General features: G+C 39.3%; 1 protein-coding gene across 5 annotated transcripts in view; it reads right to left on the reverse strand.

Annotated features, from left to right (window-relative positions):
- Positions 1–19,076, reverse strand: part of PFKFB1 (6-phosphofructo-2-kinase/fructose-2,6-biphosphatase 1) — a 127,935-nt gene that overhangs the window by 2,490 nt on the left and 106,369 nt on the right. For 4 of the 5 annotated variants that reach the window (XM_059157594.1, XM_059157595.1, XM_059157593.1 and 1 more), the window contains 3 exons: positions 16,910–17,056; positions 13,335–13,439; positions 2,155–2,284 (listed from right to left, as the gene is read on the reverse strand). In XM_059157594.1, coding sequence (XP_059013577.1) covers positions 2,155–2,284; positions 13,335–13,439; positions 16,910–17,056 — 382 coding nt within the window. The remainder of the gene's footprint in view (positions 1–2,154; positions 2,285–13,334; positions 13,440–16,909; positions 17,057–19,076) is intronic. The other variant, XM_059157596.1, reaches the window with a different exon arrangement.

Here is a 19,076-nt window from a genome sequence, read left to right on the forward strand (position 1 = left end):
GTAAGCATTTCTTGATTAACTGGTTTCTAGTTGACTATTGTTCATAAAATTGTTCTGAATTTTCATATACCATTTCTTGTATAAGCCTAGGTTTTCATTTATTAGACATCCCTGAGAGGAGGAGATGATCAGGCCCATTCCATGGATGAGGAAACTATGGCTCTGAGAGGAAAGACACTTTTTCTATGTCACAGTCAGGAAGTGGCAGCATTGGGACTTGAACTTAAGACCCTCTGAGGCTAAACACATGCTCTGACCACTGTAGCCAGCTGCTACGGCCATGGAGGGGCTCACAGTGTCATGGGAATGACACCCCCATCTCTCACCACTCTCCAACAACAGCCACTCTCTCCCACCCAGGCTGCCCTTACCACTTTCCATCTCCCTTCACTGAGCCAAAATCAAACCCCTCATGGCTTCCCTGTCCCCAGGGTTCACCCTTTCTTAAAGCCACCACTACCCTCTCAGCCTCCTGAGACATCAGGTTTGACGATATCCTGGGCATCCATCTTGCTCCTTCTTGTCTTTGTCATCACCATTATCAGGCCCTGGGGCCCAATGCTTTGGGTACAAGGTTTCATTCCACCCTTGTTGATACTCTTCAGGGGTTACTGTTCCCCATGACACATGTGACAGGATGGACTCAGAGAAGGGAAGTGACTTGCCTGTGGTCTCTGACTTGCTCTGCTACCACTTGGAAAAGTAATCTTGGCCCAAACTTTTCTTTCTCTGCCCCTAAGAGTTCCCACCTCTCACAGCACAGGATTGGGCTAGATGTACTCTGAGGGTTCTCCAGCTCTGAGGTCCTGTGGGTCTGCTTTCTGAGTCATATCATCTCTCTGGGCCTCAAATTTCCTCACTAAGTAACAGGAGTAAAAACATGTACCTAGCACTGCCTAACCCAGCTTCCAGGGCAGCTGGGGGGCAGCTGGGGGCAGCTGGTGTGGTCTGTGCATGAAAGAAGGCAGAAGTGGTAAAGCAGTGTGAGAATGACAGGTGCATGTGCTCCTCCCTCAATCTACACATCTGAGGTGGGGGTTCTCTGGAAAGAAACTGAGTTTGACACCTCTCCCTGCCCTCTGAGCCCCATGACCTTCAGTAGGTCACTTCACCTCTCAGAGCCTTCATTTCCTCATCTGCACAGTCAGGGTTACAGTGCTTGTCTCACAGTCTCAAAGACAGTACTGAGCAATAGAGATTGGAAGTTTTCAGGAATCTAGTAGCACAGGAACCCTCACCCCAAACCCCATGCCCTTTTCCAGTGAGGAGACTGAGGACCAGGCAGAGGAAATGATCTGACCAATGTCAAGTTCTCAAGTTTCCTGGGTTTCAATTTTGGATGACTCCATATTACAAGTGTTCTTTACTTGGAAACTAGCATAGTAGAGAAGATTCGAGTCTGCAGGACATTGCACAATATAACTTTCAAGTATAACTTTGAAAGGTCCTCACACACCTTCACAGTATCCTGGAGATGCTAATACTTCAACATCCATATCAGATATGGACTTTAAAACCAAAGAGTGACATAACAGTCCCTTGCCAAGCTCCCTGCCCAAGTCTGCAGTTCACCGTATGTTGTTAGGGTATAGATACTCTGTTAATTACAATGTCTAGATATCTTTTAAAATGAAATTATAATTTAAAAACATAAAATGAAAATATCACTATCTTGGGAGAAATCATCCCCACAGCAAAGACAGAAACATACAGTTAGGATCATGAGGCAACAAAAGGTCCCATTACCACCCAATGACAGCTTGTTTCAGAGTAGTGTCTCTGCTTTTTCAGGTTGATGCATACTGTTAGGTTGGCTTTGAAAACATTAACTCAGAATAATACTAAAACTAAAAACAGCAGCTGACCCTTATATAGCCCATACTATGTGTCATAAACTGTCCTAAACTTTTTACATATGTTAATTTATTCAAACTTCATTATTGTTCTCTCCATTTTACAGGTGAGGAAATTGAGGCCAGAGAAGCTAAAATAATTTGTCAAAGCTAGTATGTAACAGAGCAAGAATTTGACCTCAAGCATTCTTGTTCTGAATACTGTGCTCTTAACCACTAAGGTATAAACCACAGACTGCTGGTGTCAGGGTCCCAAATCATATATAGTTTCCTATGCTAAGAACAGATAGGAGAGTGGTACCTGAACTCTTATCCAGGAAATAGGCCAGGAGGCACCGCATGACAGCCTGATGACAGATCACCAGTACATTTTCCTGCCGTTCTAACTCCATTATAACTGGCTCCAGACGCTGAACCAGATCCTCATAGGACTAAAAATGACAGAATATTTGGGAAAAAAAGGGAGATGAGTAGATCTGCCCACAGAAGAACCCAGGACTATGAATTAGGAAAAGTTGGTTCTGTCACTAGTTCAGTCGTTGACCCAGTAGAATGATCTTAGACCACTCACTTCTTTTCTAGCGTCTTAGTTTCTCATCTACTAACTGAGAGCATTCAACACAGTTGACCAAATAACAATAATAATAATACTTCTTAATATAAAATTCCTAGATTTTTTTCCCATTCAGTTTTTCCTCCCTTCCCCTGTGGTCCTCTGTGCTATTCCTTATGTTCCACATATGAATGAAACCATGTGATAAATGACTTTCTCTGCTTGATTTATTTCACTTAGCATAATCCCCTCCAGTTCCATCCGTGTGATGCAAATGGAACCTGGGAAACAAATTGAGGATTACAGAAGGGAGGGAGTGGGGGAATGGAGTAACTGGGTGATAGGTATTAAGGAGGGTACATGTTGTGATGAGCACTGGGTGTTATACACAACTAATGAATCATTGAACACTACATCAAAAACTAATGTATTGGGCACCTGGGTGGCTCAGTGGGTTAAGGCCTCTGCTTTCGGCTCAGGTCATGATCTCAGGGTCCTGGGATCGAGCCCCATATCGGGCTCTCTGCTCTGCGGGGAGCCTGCCTCCTCCTCTCTCTCTGCCTGCCTCTCTGCCTACTTGTGGTCTCTCTCTGTCAAATAAATAAATAAAAAATCTTAAAAAAAAAACACTAATGTACTATATGTTGGCTAGCTTAACACAATAAAAATAAATAAATATAAAAATAAATATGTTTGAAATTCATAAAGAAATAAAAGAGACAAAAATGAGAGAAAGAAATAAGATGCCATTAAATATATGATGTAGATTTGGAAAAAAACTAATGGAATTTCTAGAAATAAGAAATACATTTATGTCTCCAAAGGCAAAGGAAACAAAAGTGATAATAAACTTTTGGGACTTCATCAAAATCAAAAGCTTCTGCACAGCAAAGGAAACAATCAAAAAAACAAAGAGGCAACCCATGGAATGGGAGAAGTTATTTGCAAATGACAGTACAGACAAAAGGTTGATATCCAGGATCTATAATGAACTCCTCAAACTCAACACACACAAAACAGGCAATCATATTAAAAAATGGGCAGAAGATATGAACAGACACTTCTCCAATGAAGACATACAAATGGCTATCAGACATATGAAAAAGTGTTCATCATCACTAGCCATCAGGGAGATTCAAATTAAAACCACATTGAGATATCACCTTACACCAGTTAGAATTGCCAAAATTAACAAGGCAGGAAACAACATGTGTTGGAGGGGATGGGGAGAAAGGGGACCCTCTTTCATTGTTGGTGGGAATGCAGGTTGGTGCAGCCTCTTTGGAGAACAGTGTGGAGATTCTTCAAGAAATTAAAAATAGAACTTCCCTATGGCCCTGCAATTGCACTACTGGGTATTTACCCCAAAGATACAGATGTAGTGAAAAGAAGGGCCGTCTGTACCCCAATGTTTATAGCAGCAATGGCCATGGTCGCCAAACTATGGAAAAAACCAAGATGCCCTTGAACAGATGAATGGATAAGGAAAATGTGGTTCATATACACTAAGGAGTATTATGCCTTCATCAGAAAGGACGAATACCCAACTTTTGTAGCAACATGGACGGGACTGGAAGAGATTATGCTGAGTGAAATAAGTCAAGCAGAGAGAGCCAATTATCATATGGTCTCACTTATTTGTGGAGCATAACAAATAGCATGGAGGACATGGGGAGTTAGAGAGGAGAAGGGAGTTGGGGGAAATTGGAAGGGGAGGTGAATCATGAGAGACTATGGACTCTGAAAAACAGTCTGAGGGGTTTGAAGTGGCAGGGGTGTGGGAGGTTGGGGCACCAGGTGGTGGGTATTATAGAGGGCATGGAATGCATGGAGCACTGGGTGTGGTGAAAAAATAATGAATACTGTTATGCTGAAAAGAAATAAATTTAATTAAAAAAAAAGAAATACATTTATTAAAAATGAAAACTAAATGAACCGGGTGAATGAAAGATTAGATACAATTTAAGAAATAGTGATTTGGAAGATAAAGCTGAAGAAATTACTCAGAATGCAACAAAGTCATTAAAAATAAGAAGTTAAAAAGCAAAGGATAGGGACAGGATAAACACACATTCAGTTTTATTTCCAGAAGGAGATAATAGAGATTATATGAAAAAGGGATGAAGCCATAATGTCTGAGAGGTTCTAGAATTAATGAAGAATTCAATCCTCAGATTCAGGAAGTCTAAATAATCACAAGCAAAATAACATTAAAAAAAATTAAATATATCAGATTAGAACATAAAATCAATGAAGATGCAAAGATCTTAATAGCAGCCACAAAGAAGGTAAACAACAATTAGACTGACTAGAGACTTTTTAGCTCCATCAGAAGCCAGAAGACAGTGGTGATGAGGGGAGGTGTTAAGATGGCAAAGTATGGGGACCCTGGGCACAGCTGTATGGAGGTCAAATCCCTTGGAACACCCAGGAAACGGATCTGAGTATTGGAATAAGGATTTCTACAGTTGGAGGGAAAAAGCTGTACAGGCCTATTTCAATAAAAATAAAGCGAATCTAAAAGTCCAAACATTCCCCACTGCAAGCAAGGAGGAACTCTGCAGAGGACTGACCAGTGGGAAAGAACAGCCAAAACACAGTAACAGAGTGCACATACCATATATTAGAAACACTTCTTGAAGTGCCAAACCCTGGGCATTGTATGATCACTCTTTAACTTAATATTACTTTCAGATACAGGAAATATAACACACAAAAGACAGAAACATAGCCAAAATGACAAGGTGGAGAAACTCTCCCCAAAAGAACATTCAAGAAGAAACCACAACCAGGAACTTGCTAAAAGCTAATATAAGCAATACATCTGAACAATAATTTAGGACACTCATAAAACTACTAGCTGGGCTTGAAAGAAGCATGGAAGATACAAAAACAGAACAAAACAAAACAAACAAACAACAACAACAAAACACCTTGCTACAGAGACAAAGGACCCCAAAGCTAGTCAGGCTGAAACAAAAAAGTGCTATAACTGAGATGTAAAACCGACTGGATATAATGACAATGAGCATTGAAGAAGCAGATGAGAGAATAGGTTTTATAGAAGATAAAATTATGGAAAATAATGAATCTGGAAAGAAACCTAGTAGATCATGAAGGTAGACTTAGGGAACTCATTGATTCCAGAAACCACAATAATATCTGTGTTATAGGAGTCCCAGGAGAAAAATGTGTGTGGGGGGGGGAAGGGACGGAAGTCTTATTTGAACAAATTATATCTAAGAACTTCCCTAATCTGGGGAAGGAAACAAGCACTCCAGGGCAAGATTCACAGAGAACTCTTCTCAAAATCAACAAAAAGTCAACACTACAACATATCATAGTGAAACTTACAAAATGTAAAGATAAAGAGATAATTCTGAAAACAGCTAGGGACAAAAGATAAAGAGACAATTCTAAAAACAGCTAGGGGCAAAAGATACTAAGGTTACCAGCAGACCTGTCTACAGAGACCTGGTAGGCCAGGAAGCAGAAGAAGGAAATATTCAACATGCTAAATGGGAAAAATATGCAGCTAAGAATACTTTATCTAGCAAAGCTATTATTGAGATTAAAAGAAGAGATAAAGTGTTTCCAAGACCAGAAGGAACTGGGTGGCTCAGTCAGTTAAGAATCTGACTCTTGGTTTTGGCTCAGATTGTGATCTCACAGGTCATGAGATGGAGCCCTAAGTCAGGCTTCATGATCAACAGGAAGTCTGCTTGAAGATTTTCTCCTTATGCTCCTTTTCTCACTTGCTCAAGCTCTCCCTCTAAACCTCAATCCTAAACTAGCCTTGCAAGAAATATTAAAAGGGATCCTTTAAAAGAAGAGAGAGCTCTAAACTAACAAAGATCAGAAAAGAACAGAGACACCCTACAGAAACTGTGACCTGACAGTACCACTTTACAATGATACTAAATTCATATTTTTCAACAATTACTCTGAATGAAATGGCCTACATGCTTCAATCAAAAGCCATAGAGTAGGGGCTCTATGAGCACCTGGGTGGCTCCGTGGGTTAAAGCCTCTGCCTTCAGCTTGGGTCATAATCCCAGGGTCCTGGGAGTGAGCCCCACATCAGGCTCTCTGTTCAGCAGGGAGCCTGCTTCCTCTTCTCTCTCTCTCTCTCTGCCTACTTGTGAACTCTATCTGTCAAATAAATAAATGAAATCTTAAAAAAAGCCATAGAGTATCAGAATAGATTAAAAAAAAAGACCCACTGATACACTGCCTACAAGAGACTCATTTTAGAACAAAAGTCACCTCCATATTAAAAGTGAGGGGGTGGAGAACAATTTATCATGCTAATGGACATCAAAAGAAAGTTATAAGAGTCATCCTTAGATAACTAGATAACTAGATTTTAAAACAAAGACTGTTAGAAGAGATGAAGAAGGGCACTGTATCATAATAAAGGGGCCTATCCAATAAGAAGATCTAACAATTGTAAATACTTATGCACCTAACTTGGGAGCAGCCAAATATATAAAGGAATTAATTAACAAAATTTAGAAAACTTACTGATAATAATACAATAGTGATAGGGGACATTAAAATCCCACTCACAACAATGGAGAGATCATCTAAGCAGAAGATCAACAAGGAAACAAGGGCTTTGAATGACATACAGGACCAGAGGGACTTCACAGATATATTCAGAGCATTTCATCCTAAAGCACCAGAACACATATTCTTTTCAAGTGCACATGGAACATTCTCCAGAATAGATTACCCACTGGGTCACACATCAGGCCTCAACTGGTACATGAGTTCATACCATGCATATTTTCAGACCATAACGCTATGAAACATAAAGTCAATCACTAGAAAAAAATTGGAAGGACCACAGATACATGGAGGTTAAAGAACATCCTACAAAAGAATGAATGGTTACCAGGAAATTAAAGAATACTTAAAAAATACATAGAAGCAAATGAAAGTTAAAACATGACACTTTAAAACCTTTGGGATGCAGCAAAAGCAGTAGGAAGAGAGAAGTGCATAGCAATACAGGCCTTTCTCAAGAGGCAAGAAAAGTCTCAAAGAGAAAACCTAACCTTACAACTAGTAGAGCTGGAAAAAAGAACAGCAAATAAAACCTATACCAAGCAGAAAACTAGAACTAATAAAATTAAAGCAGAATTCAGTGATAGAAAATTGAATTTAAAAAAAAAAAAAAAGAACAGATCAATGAAAATAGGAGCTGGTTCTTTGAAAGAATTAATAAGATTGATAAACATCTAGCCAAACTTATGAAAAAGAAAAGAACATATTGCATGGAGCACTGGGTGTGGTACATAAACAATGAATCTTGGAACACTGAAAAAAATAAAATAAAATAAAGATGTTTAAAAAAAGAAAAGAGAAATGACCCAAATAAATAAAATCATGAATGAAAGAGGAGAGATCACAACCAACACCAAGGAAGTACAGACAATTATAAGAACATATTATGAGCAACAATATGCCAACAAATTAGTCTATCTGGAAGAAATGGGTGGATTCCTAGAAACATATAAAGTGCCAAAACTGAATCAGGAAGAAATAGGAAATCATAACAGACTCATAACTATTAAAGAAACTAAAGTAGTTATAAAAACATCTCCCAATGTTGCAAACGACATATCAGATAAAGGACTAGTGTCCAAAATCTAGAAAGAACTTAGCAAACTCAACACCCAAAGAACAAATAATCCAATCAAGAAATGGACAGAGGACATGAACAGACATTTCTGCAAAGAAGACATCCAGATGGCCAACAGACACATGAAAAAGTGCTCCATATCACTCGGCATCAGGGAAATACAAATCAAAACCACAATGAGATATCACCTCACACCAGTCAGAATGGCTAAAATCAACAAGTCAGGAAATGACAGATGCTGGCGAGGATGCGGAGAAAGGGGAACCCTCCTACACTATTGGTGGGAATGCAAGCTGGTGCAACCTCTCTGGAAAACAGCATGGAGGTTCCTCAAAATGTTGAAAATAGAACTGCCCTATGACCCAGCAATTGCACTATTGGGTATTTACCCTAAAGATACAAACGTAGTGATCCAAAGGGGCATGTGTACTCGAATGTTTATAGCAGCAATGTCCACAATAGCCAAACTATCGAAAGAACCTAGATGTCCATCAACAGATGAATGGATCAAGAAGATGTGGTATATATACACAATGGAATACTATGCAGCCATCAAAAGAAATGAAATCTTGCCATTTGCGACAACATGGATGGAACTAGAGCGTATCATGCTTAGCGAAATAAGTCAGGCAGAGAAAGACAACTATCATATGATCTCCCTGATATGAGGAAGTGGTGTTGCAACATGGTGGCTTAAGTGGGTATGAGAAGAATAAATGAAAGAAGATGGGATTGGGAGGGAGACAAACCATAAGTGACTCTTAATCTCACAAAACAAACTGAGGGTTGCTGGGGGGAGGGGGTTTGGGAGAAGGGGGTGGGATTATGGACATTGGGGAGGGTATGTGCTTTGGTGAGTGCTGTGAAGTGTGTAAACCTGGTGATTCACAGACCTGTACCCCTGGGGATAAAAATATATGTTTATAAAAAATAAAAAATTATATTAAAAAAAAAAAACATCTCCCAAAAAACAAGAGTCCAGGACCAGATGGTCTCCCAGGGAAATTCTATGAAACATTTAAAAAATTAGGGGCACTTGGGTGGCTCAGTGGGTTAAAGCCTCTGCTTTCAGCTCAGGTCATGATCCCAGGGTCCTGAGATTGAGTCCCACATTGGGCTATTTGCTTGGTGGGGAGCTTGCTTCCCCGCCCCCTCTCTGCCTGTCTCTCTGCCTACTTGTGATCTCTGTATGTCAAATAAATAAATAAAATCTTAAAAAAATATTAATGCATATTCTTCTGAAGTTCTTTCAAAGAATAGAAATGGAAGGAAAACTTTCAAACTCATTCTATGATGGCAGCATTACTTTGATCACCAAACCAAACAAAGACCTCACTCAAAAAGAGAATTAGAGACCAATATCTTTGATGAACATGCATGCCAAAATTCTCACCAAGATACTAGCTAATAGGATCCAACAGTACATCAAAAGGATTATTCATCATGACCAGGTGGGATTTATTCCTGGGCTTCATGTGTGGTTCAACATCTGCAAATCAATCAATGTGATAACACATTAACAAAAGAAAAGAAATGAACCGTATGATCCTCTCAATAGATGCAAAAAAAAAAAAAGCATCCTTCTTGTTAAAAACTCTTTGCAGTGTAGGGAAAGAAGAAACACACATCAGTATCATAAAAAACTGTATGTGAAAACCCCATAGCGAATATCATCCTCAATGGGGAAAAACTGAGAGCTTTTCTCCTAAGGTCAAGAGCAAGTCAGGGATGTCCTCTCTCACCACGCTTGTTCAACATTGTACTGGAAGTTCTAGCCTCAGCAAGCGACAACAAAAAGAAATAAAAGCCATCCAAATCAGCAACTTTCACTCTTTGCCATCAACATGATACTCTATGTAGAAAACCCAGAATGCTTTCCCCTTCCAAAAATTCCCAGAACTGATACAGGGATTCAGCAATGTGGCAGGATATAAAATCAAAGCACAGAAGTCAGCTGCATTTCTATACACTAAAAATGAAGCTGAAAAAAGGGAAATCAAGGAATTGATTCCAATTATGATTGCAACAAAAAGTATAAGCTACCTGAAATAAATCTAATCAAAGAAATAAGTATCTGTATTCTGAAAACAATATGACACTTATAAAAGAAATTGAGGAAGAGAAAAAAAATGGAAAAACATCCATGCTCACAAATTGGAAGAACAAATATTGTTAAAATGTCTATGCTACCCAAAGCAATTTACACTTTCAAAGCAATCTTTGTCAGAATATGATCAGCATAGAGCTGGAACAAACAATCCTGATATTTGTATGGAACCAGAAAAGACCCTGAATAGCTAAAGGAATGTTGCAAAACAAAACCAAAGCTGGTGACATCACTATTCTGGATTTCAAGCTGTATTACAAAGCTGTAATAATCAGGACACTATAGTACTGGCACAAAAACAGACACATAGACCAATAGAACAGCATAGAGACCCCAGAAATGGTTCTCCAACTCTATGATCAAATAATCTTTGACAAAGCAGGAAAGAATATCCAATGAAAAAAAAGACAGTCTCTGCAAAAAATGGTGTTGGGAAAATTGGATAGCCACATGCAGAGGAATGAAACAGGACCACTTTATTACACCATAAACAAAAGTCAATTCCAAATGAATGAAATATGTAAGTGTGAGACAAGAATCCATCAAAATTCTAGAGAAGAACACAGACAGCAACCTCTTTTCCCATCCCATCCAACATCTTGCACAACATGGCTTCAAAGACAAAGGAAACAAAAGCAAAAATGAAGTATTGGGATTTCATCAGCATGAAAAGCTTCCACACATCAAAAGAAACAGTCAACAAAACTCAAAAGGAGCCTACGGAATGGGAGAAGATATTGTCAAATGTCTCATCAGATAAAGGGATGATATCCAAAATCTCTAAAGAACTTATCAAACTCAACTTCCAAAAAAAAAAAAAAAAAAAAAAAAACAAAAAAAACAAAACCCAGTCAAGAAATGGGCAGAAGACATGAAAAGACATTTCTCCAAAGAAGACTTATAAATGGCTAATAGACACATGAAAAAATGCTCCACATCACTAGCCACTAGGGAAATACAAATCAAACCCACAATGAGATACTGCCTCACACCTGTCAGAATGGCTAAAATTAACAACTGAGGAATCAACAGATGTTGGTGAGGATGTGGAGAAAGGAGAATCCTCTTACACTTTTGGTGGAAACGCAAACTGGTGTAGCCACTCTGGAAAACAGTATGGAGGTTTCTCAAAATGTTAAAAACAGAGCTACCCTGTGATACACCAGTTGCACTCTGAGGTATTTATCCTAAGGATATAAAGATAGTGATTCAAAGGGGCTCATGAACCCCAATGTTTATAGCAGCAATGTCCACAGTTGCCAAAATATGAAAAGAGCACAGATGTCCTTCTACAGATGAATGGATACAGAAGATGTGGTATATACAATGGAATATTACTCAGCCACCAAAAAGTGAAATCTTGCAATTTGCAATGATGTGGTTGGAAGTAGAGGGTATTAAGCTGAGTGAAATAATTCAAAGAATGACAAATACCATAGGATTTCATTCATATGTAGAATTAAACAGACAAAACAGATGAACATAGGGGAAGGGAGAGAAAAATAAAATAAGAGGAACCAGAGAGGGAGACAAACTATAAGAGACTCTTAACTGTAGGAAATAAACTGAGGGTTGCTGGAGGGCAGGTGGAGGGGATGGGGTAACTGGGTAATGGACATTAAGAGGTCACTTGAAGTAATGAGCACTGGGTGTTTTATGCAACTGATTAATTACTGAATTCTACCTCTGAAACTGATAATGTGGAGCATGTTAATTAAATTGAATTAAAAAAATTTTTAAAAAAAGAATGAAACATTATATAACTTAAATAGATGCAAAATCTCAGGAGCAGAAATTTAGAGAAGGGAGAAAAAGAGAAATATAAACTAAGCATAAAGTTTCAGAAAAAAAAATCTCAAAATAAGAGAATAGAAATAAGCTCAATTAAATCAGTAATTATAATAAAAGTAAAGGTATCAGAATTACAATTTAAAAGACAAATATTTTCACATTGTATTAAAAACAACAAAAGCTGGGACACCTAGGTGGTTCGGTCAGTTTTGCATCTGACTCTTGATTTTGGCTCAGTTCATGATCTTTGGTTCATTGGATTGAGCCCTGTGTTGGTCTCCACGTTCAGTGAGGAGTCTTCTCTTCCTCTCTCTTTTCCTTGCCTTCTCCCCTCCCCCTGCTCATGATCTATATGTCTCTAAGATAAAATAGATAAGTCTTCTAAAAAATCAATTATATTCTCTTTACAAGAAACCTAAAACAAAAAACCCCAGAGAAATTGAAAGTAAATTAATAAAGATGAACTAGGTAAATACTAACTAGAAAACACACATATATATAAATATAGATAGATAGATAGATAGATGATAGATAAACAGACAGAGAGATAGATAGATACAGCTATATTAATACTAGATAAAATACACTTTCAAGAAGAAACATTAGGGGAAATATTATTCCTAGTGAAATATGCAATTCACTAAGAAGATATAATTGCTTTAAATCTGTATGCATGTAATAACATAGCCTCAACATATATAAGGAAAAATTAAGGCAAACTCAGACTCACTTTATAATGTCATTTCTGAGGATGAGGATAAAAGTGTGAAATTGCTTTGCAACATAGGATATGTATTATTTTACCTTCCTTGGTGTCCTGCTTTTCTTATAATTGTTCCCAGGAATGTATATCAAAAATGGAGTATGACTAATAAATACTTTAAGATGTGGAACTGGCTAAATTAATCTGCTGGGTGGAAAGCAATAAGGATCTGCCTGATATGGGAATTAGGGAACTGATGGTCTGGTACATATGGTGGCAAAGAATCTGGTCAAACTATTATTAGCCATTGTTCCACTCTAGACTCTAACTGGACTGGATCTTTAGACAGCTTGGCAATAAAATGACAGGAGTATGTTGAACTACTTCAGGTGTCTTTAGTGAAAGGATACCAGAGACAAAATCTAGGATGAAGTCCCCCGAAACAGATGGGATATAAGGAGGCAATTATTTTAGCTTTAGTAAAAGAGGTATCCGTTGCTGATAGCCGTGAAGCAGAGAAAACCAAGAGCGAGATTATCATGTGCTTTGTGGGATGGCAGCTGCTACAAGATATGCTTTGCTCTGCTTCTAAAGCTGTCCAGGGAACTATGCAATTTTCATTGTTGGAATGAAGTTACTGGGAGGAGTTCTAGGAGTCAGGCAATCCCTCCAAACCTTACCTCTCCCTTGGGATAGCGGTAGCGATATTTATCTTGGTCCCGTAGTGCAAATTCTTCAGGGTAGTGTTCCTGGATTTCCTCATAGGTCATCTCCTCACAGACACCCTGAGAAGAATTATTTGGGGATAAATGTATTCACAAGGTGACATCCATACAGCCTTTACCATAGTGCTGAGTCCAAAGATTATGGCACAGCAACACACTTGATTTTCTGTGAAGCCAGCTCTATGTTTGTGCCTATTGTCTGTGTGTGTGTCTGTGTGTGTGTGTGTGTGTGTGCACGCTCACATGAAGTGTATGGATGTGAGAGAGTGTGCATGTGTACAGGTGTGTTCAGTATGAGTATATGGTGTGTACCTGTGTATGGTGTTTCTTTATGATTGTCCCAAAAGGTTTGTAGATGTACATTGTACATTTCAATATGTATTTTATAAATATATGGGCTTAAGGATTTGAGACTGTGTTTGTGTGTATGTGTATCATGCTGGTATGTTTAAAGACATATGCCTTGTGTTTGTGTATTTGTCTCAGTTTTTGTAGTGTGTTTGGTGAGTGTGTGTGTGTGTACAGGGTGTCTGAGCATCTGAGAATATGCTCACATGAGGGTCTCTGTGATCTGTTTCTCCATGTATGTCTCAATATGTCTGTGGTCTGTGTTTCTGTGAGTGTATACGTCTCTGATTATGTCTCTGATGTATATGTGAATAGCTGTGTGCCTATGCCTGAGGTCATGTGAATTTGTGGTAATATGCTTGAGGTTATGCACCTGCATTTTGTGCATTTCCATCCATGGTATGCCTATCTGCGTCCATATGATGTAAGTATATACAAAGACTGCATGTGTGTCTACGGTAAATGTGTCTATATGTATCTCTAAGTGTGTCTCTCTGTGACTGTGTATGTGTGTGCATGCACGGTGCAGGTGTTGATTGGTAGATGTGTCTGAAAGGGATTCTATGTCAGAATAGCAGGTCAATGTGTCTGTGAAGTATATGTCTGTGATTATAAACATATTTATGGTAGATATCTATGACTATGTATGTATGCAACCACACACATATATGCACTTACATAACAGTGCTCTCCCATTTTATAGCATTTCCCATCCCCTCTGCTCCTACCTATGCTCCAGGACCTCTGGCAGATAAAGAAACAGATATCCACAGACATCTCAAAAGATAAGAATTAGTAAATTCCTAACAGTTTCAGAGTGGACCTTGGGGAAATATAGTCCCCTTACCCAAAGCAGGAATTCAGAGCTCAGAGAATGAGTTCCTTAGGAGCACATGAGAGCTTTCACTGAAAAATACCCAGAAGCGAGGTGGCTGGCAATGTTGGGTTTATAAGATTTCCTTTTGATTGTGTGGATTCCAGTTAGACTTTCCTGTAAGGGAGCAATAGCCTCTGGCTGTTGTATTTTCAATCATAAACCAGCCTTTCTTTAGGAGTGAATTTCACCCCTGCCATAACCCACAAACAGCTCTGCAGTGTCAAATTTCTCCACTGACACTGTCTATGAGAAAAAGTGCACTCTACTGGGTACACAAGATCCTTCCAGGTTGGCTTGGACTTTCTATTTAGAGGCATGCTCAAAGCCTCTTGCCTGCGGAAGTGACACTGACTTCATATTGACTTAAGGCAAATTGCCTAAACTCTTTGAATTTTATTTTCCTCATCTGAAAAATGAGAATTACAACAACCTCACAAAAGTGTTTTTAATATTAAAAATAATATATCTAGCACAGAATTTTCAAGGTACATTTTAAAGACTCAAGCAGTGGAACTAATTATTAATATGTTATTGATCATGGAAAATAAACCAGCAATTTAGGCATCATCCTAAACTATTACTTTTTCCTTACTCCTCCCCTAGAGCAAATTGCTGTAATTCTATCCGTTAAATTTCTCAAAAATCTATTCCTTTTTCTTTCCTGTCTCCACTACTATAATCTTAGCAGTTATACACACACACACACACACACACACACACACACAGCCTTCTTTGTTTATGCTGGGCTCTGCCTGACATACCATTCTTAATCCTTTCTACCTGACTCACTGTTAATGAATGCTCAGCTAGGTATCACTTCCTCCAGGCAGATCCTGGCTGGGTCAGATGCCCTGCCCTGACATCTGTACATCTATGGTCTAGCCTCTCAGGGACTATATCACACATGCTGTTTTGTATTCCTCTGTTTTTTTTTTTTTTTCTGTCTATCCTGTTTTGACCAAAAATTCAGTGAAGACAAAAATAAATCTCTTTCTCCAATACCACCCCAGAGCCTGAAACAGAGTAGGTATCCAATAAATGTTTATACCACATGTGGGCCAGAAACAAGTAGTGACTGATCTCTCATGATGAAGGGTTTATATATTTTCTTGAATGTATTTTATAGCAATTATATGTGATATGTAGAATAATACTATATATTCCTTTTTTAATATGTGTATCTCTGTACATCTATAGCTAAGTACATGTGTATATATGTAGACACACATATACTTCTTTGCATTCATTGAAGTATATCTACCAGGCAAGCAAGTTAACCTAACTACATGAAAGTTAACTATATTTGTGATAAAGCTTTTACTTTTAGGTCTAACAGTCATAACCTGTGGACTGCTACCTGATGTCAGTATAACTATAATCCAGGTGAGACAATGGGGAGGAAAAAAAACACTTTTGCAAAAGGCACATGGGGAAACCTGACTCTGAAGCAAGATTATTATGTCATGAGGGTCAGATGGTCTTTTTCTTCATTCTATTTCCAATACCACTATTTTAGTCCATTGTCACCTTTTGCCTGGATTAACGCAACCATCCCCATACTGTTCTACGTGCTCAGTCTGGCCCTTTTCCTAACTAGTTTCCACACATGATCAGAATGGCTATTTACTTATTTATTTATATTAATCAAGTATAATTAACTTATACTGTTATATTAATTTTAGGTGTATAATATAATAATTCAATAACTCTATACATTTCTCAGTGCTCATCAAGATAAGTGTACTCTTAATATGCTGTGGCTATTTCACTCGTCCCCCTGCCCACCTCCCTTCTGACAACCACCAGTTTACTAAAGAGTCTGTTTTTTGTTTATCTCTTCTTTTATCATTGTTTATTACATTCTGAATATATGAAATAATATGGTCTTGTCTTCTTTTTATGAATGTGAATCACATCCAGGCCACTTCTTGACTTAGACTGCATCTTTGGCTTTCCATTTTTAGGGCAGCATCCAAATATTTCAACATGAGGTATAAAATGCTTTGAGATGCCTCCTTTCCAACCTCATCTCCCTTATACTTCTCTTCTTACAACATTTTGTCATAGGATGTGCACTGTCTTATTTATGGCCTGCCTTTGGGCTCCATGAGGACAGAGAACATGTCTATTCTGGGCTTCACTGGATCTCCAACACACAGAACAGTGTATGGTGCATGGCTGGTTGCTGAGAAATACTTGTTGAATTAATTGTGTTCTTCATAGGAGCCAAAGAAGAGGCAACCGAGGGGATAAGCCCGAGTCAAGTCCCATTAACTACCAGGAAATTCATCGCCCATGATCTCACCGCATCAATTTCGTTCAGGGCCTTCCACTGCTCATAGGGAACACCCAGGGCCTCAGCTGTCTGGATAGTCCTCTTCATGTGGCTGGTCCACACCTTCAGGGAGCTGATGCCCTGTGACTGAATGAAGTTGGCCAGGGCATAGGCGTACTGGGGAGTGGGGTTGCAGAAGATGAGAAGAGGGGAGAGAGAGAGAGATGAAAGAAAACAGAGTAGCTGTGAGATCTGCCACAAATGGTGAAATGATGATGAACAAGAAAGAGTAGAATTTAAGTGTTTCCAATTTATAAACAGAGATATGACAAGGATCAAGGGAATAGAAACAGGTATGTGTGTTTATGTATGTATATGTTTGTGTGTGTGTGTATGTGTGTGTGTGTTCATTGATGCTTGTTTAAGAAACCCCTTGCTCAGTTATTCATTCAAAGAACCCACCTCTGGCAATTGTGGAGCCTGGGACAAGACTACAAATGGAGGCACTTTACCCAGTCAACCTCCCTTCTCTTCTCATTTGTGGCTCCATCCTGCACTTGTAGGTGTTTTGAGTACATGTTTGTAGATAACTTAGTCACATGACCAAATTCTATTCACACCCCATTTCCACTGATTCCCATGATCCACAAACAGTGACTGGTCACTCCTTTGCTGAGGGCTACACACTACTGTGATATGGCCTGTTCTCAGGCGGACAGACTCTGAGATAGGCCCACACAGGCATGGAGAGCAGACTCCAGGCCAGAAGTGTAGGGGATTCTGGGTTTTGGGTACTCAGAGTGTGGTCCAGAAGTAGGGGGTGTGTGATTTGGGGACATTTCTTTTTGACTCTGGGGATTCTCATTTTCTTGAGTTGGGGTCTTGGAACCCAGATTCTAAGGTCATTCAAACATATACTGAGTGTGTGTGATCATGGGCTGGGTATCAGGGTGTCCCGTTCTCAAGACAGAGCCAGTCCAGTAGGGAAACAATGACAGTACTGAAAGGAAACATGAAAGGCTGTGGGAGCCCAAATGAGCAAGTGGTTTGTTCTTTTGCATAACGTCATGCTATTAGTCACAGGTAGTAACATGAGGAACACTGGCACAAATGCATAGATTTATTTATATGTACACATGTGTATGTACAAATGTAAATATTTTGTATACACATTCTAATTATGAATTATGAGTCAGTAGTCAGTGTGCTCTGGCGGAAGGAGCCCTTGATTGGGAAGTAGGCAACAGGGGTTAAACTTTCCCAACTTCCTTATATGTCCCTGTGTGACCTGGAACACATCCCTGTTTCTCCGTGGCTTTATATCTTCTGCCTGTAAGTTGTAAACACCATTAGCTCACTGAACATCTCCTTTGAGCATCACATTAGATAGTGGAAGAGGAACACATAGAGTGCTCTTGACATACAGTAGGTGACAGCCTCTGTGATTGATTATGAGTGACAGCCAATGAGAAAGTGTTTTGTAAATTTCATGGTGCACTGTGCCCATAAGTATGAAGGTTGGTGCCAGTCATTTACCTGTACATGCACATGTTTGTGTTCAAGAGCAGCATGTATTGTGGAGATGGCCATGTGTCCAAACTGGGTATTGAGATGTATGGGCAGAGCCCCAACCAAGAGACCCCTGGCTGCAGGTAGTGCCATAGGGAAAGGGTAATGCCACCAGTATCCTCTACTCTGCTCTGAAGAGTAAGATAGGTGGGAATCAAAGGTCTGAGTCCACCTCAAGGGGAGCCTGACAGTCTGAAGTAACAGAAAGGGAACCATGAGGACCAGGCCTTCCAGTGCAGTGCCATGCTTAGGACACTACCACTTCTGCAGTGGGGGATGAAGAGGGGTAGACAGGAAAGCCTGGTTTTCAATCCTGGCTCTTTTTTAATTGGTTACATGACCTGGGGCTGCTCTTTTCTCCTCCCTGGGCCTCAGCTTCCTTAGATTTCATGAACTATTAATGGTAATGTCTACCCCACAGAGCTGTTGTGAGGATTGAATAAGGTCACACTTGTGGAAGCAGAAGGTGCTGTCGCTGTGCACAGGTGCCCAGTAAAAGAGAGTGCTTCCTCCCTCCTGCACCCCATTTCCCAATTTTTCTACCCAAGCCATCCTCCCAGCAAGAACAATAACTGTGTTAACAAGCCCAGGCACAGGGCCAAACATTAAGGAAAATGTGTGCCTTATT

The sequence above is a fragment of the Mustela lutreola genome, chromosome X (assembly GCF_030435805.1).
Source record: "Mustela lutreola isolate mMusLut2 chromosome X, mMusLut2.pri, whole genome shotgun sequence".
NCBI classification, from domain to species: domain Eukaryota; kingdom Metazoa; phylum Chordata; class Mammalia; order Carnivora; family Mustelidae; genus Mustela; species Mustela lutreola.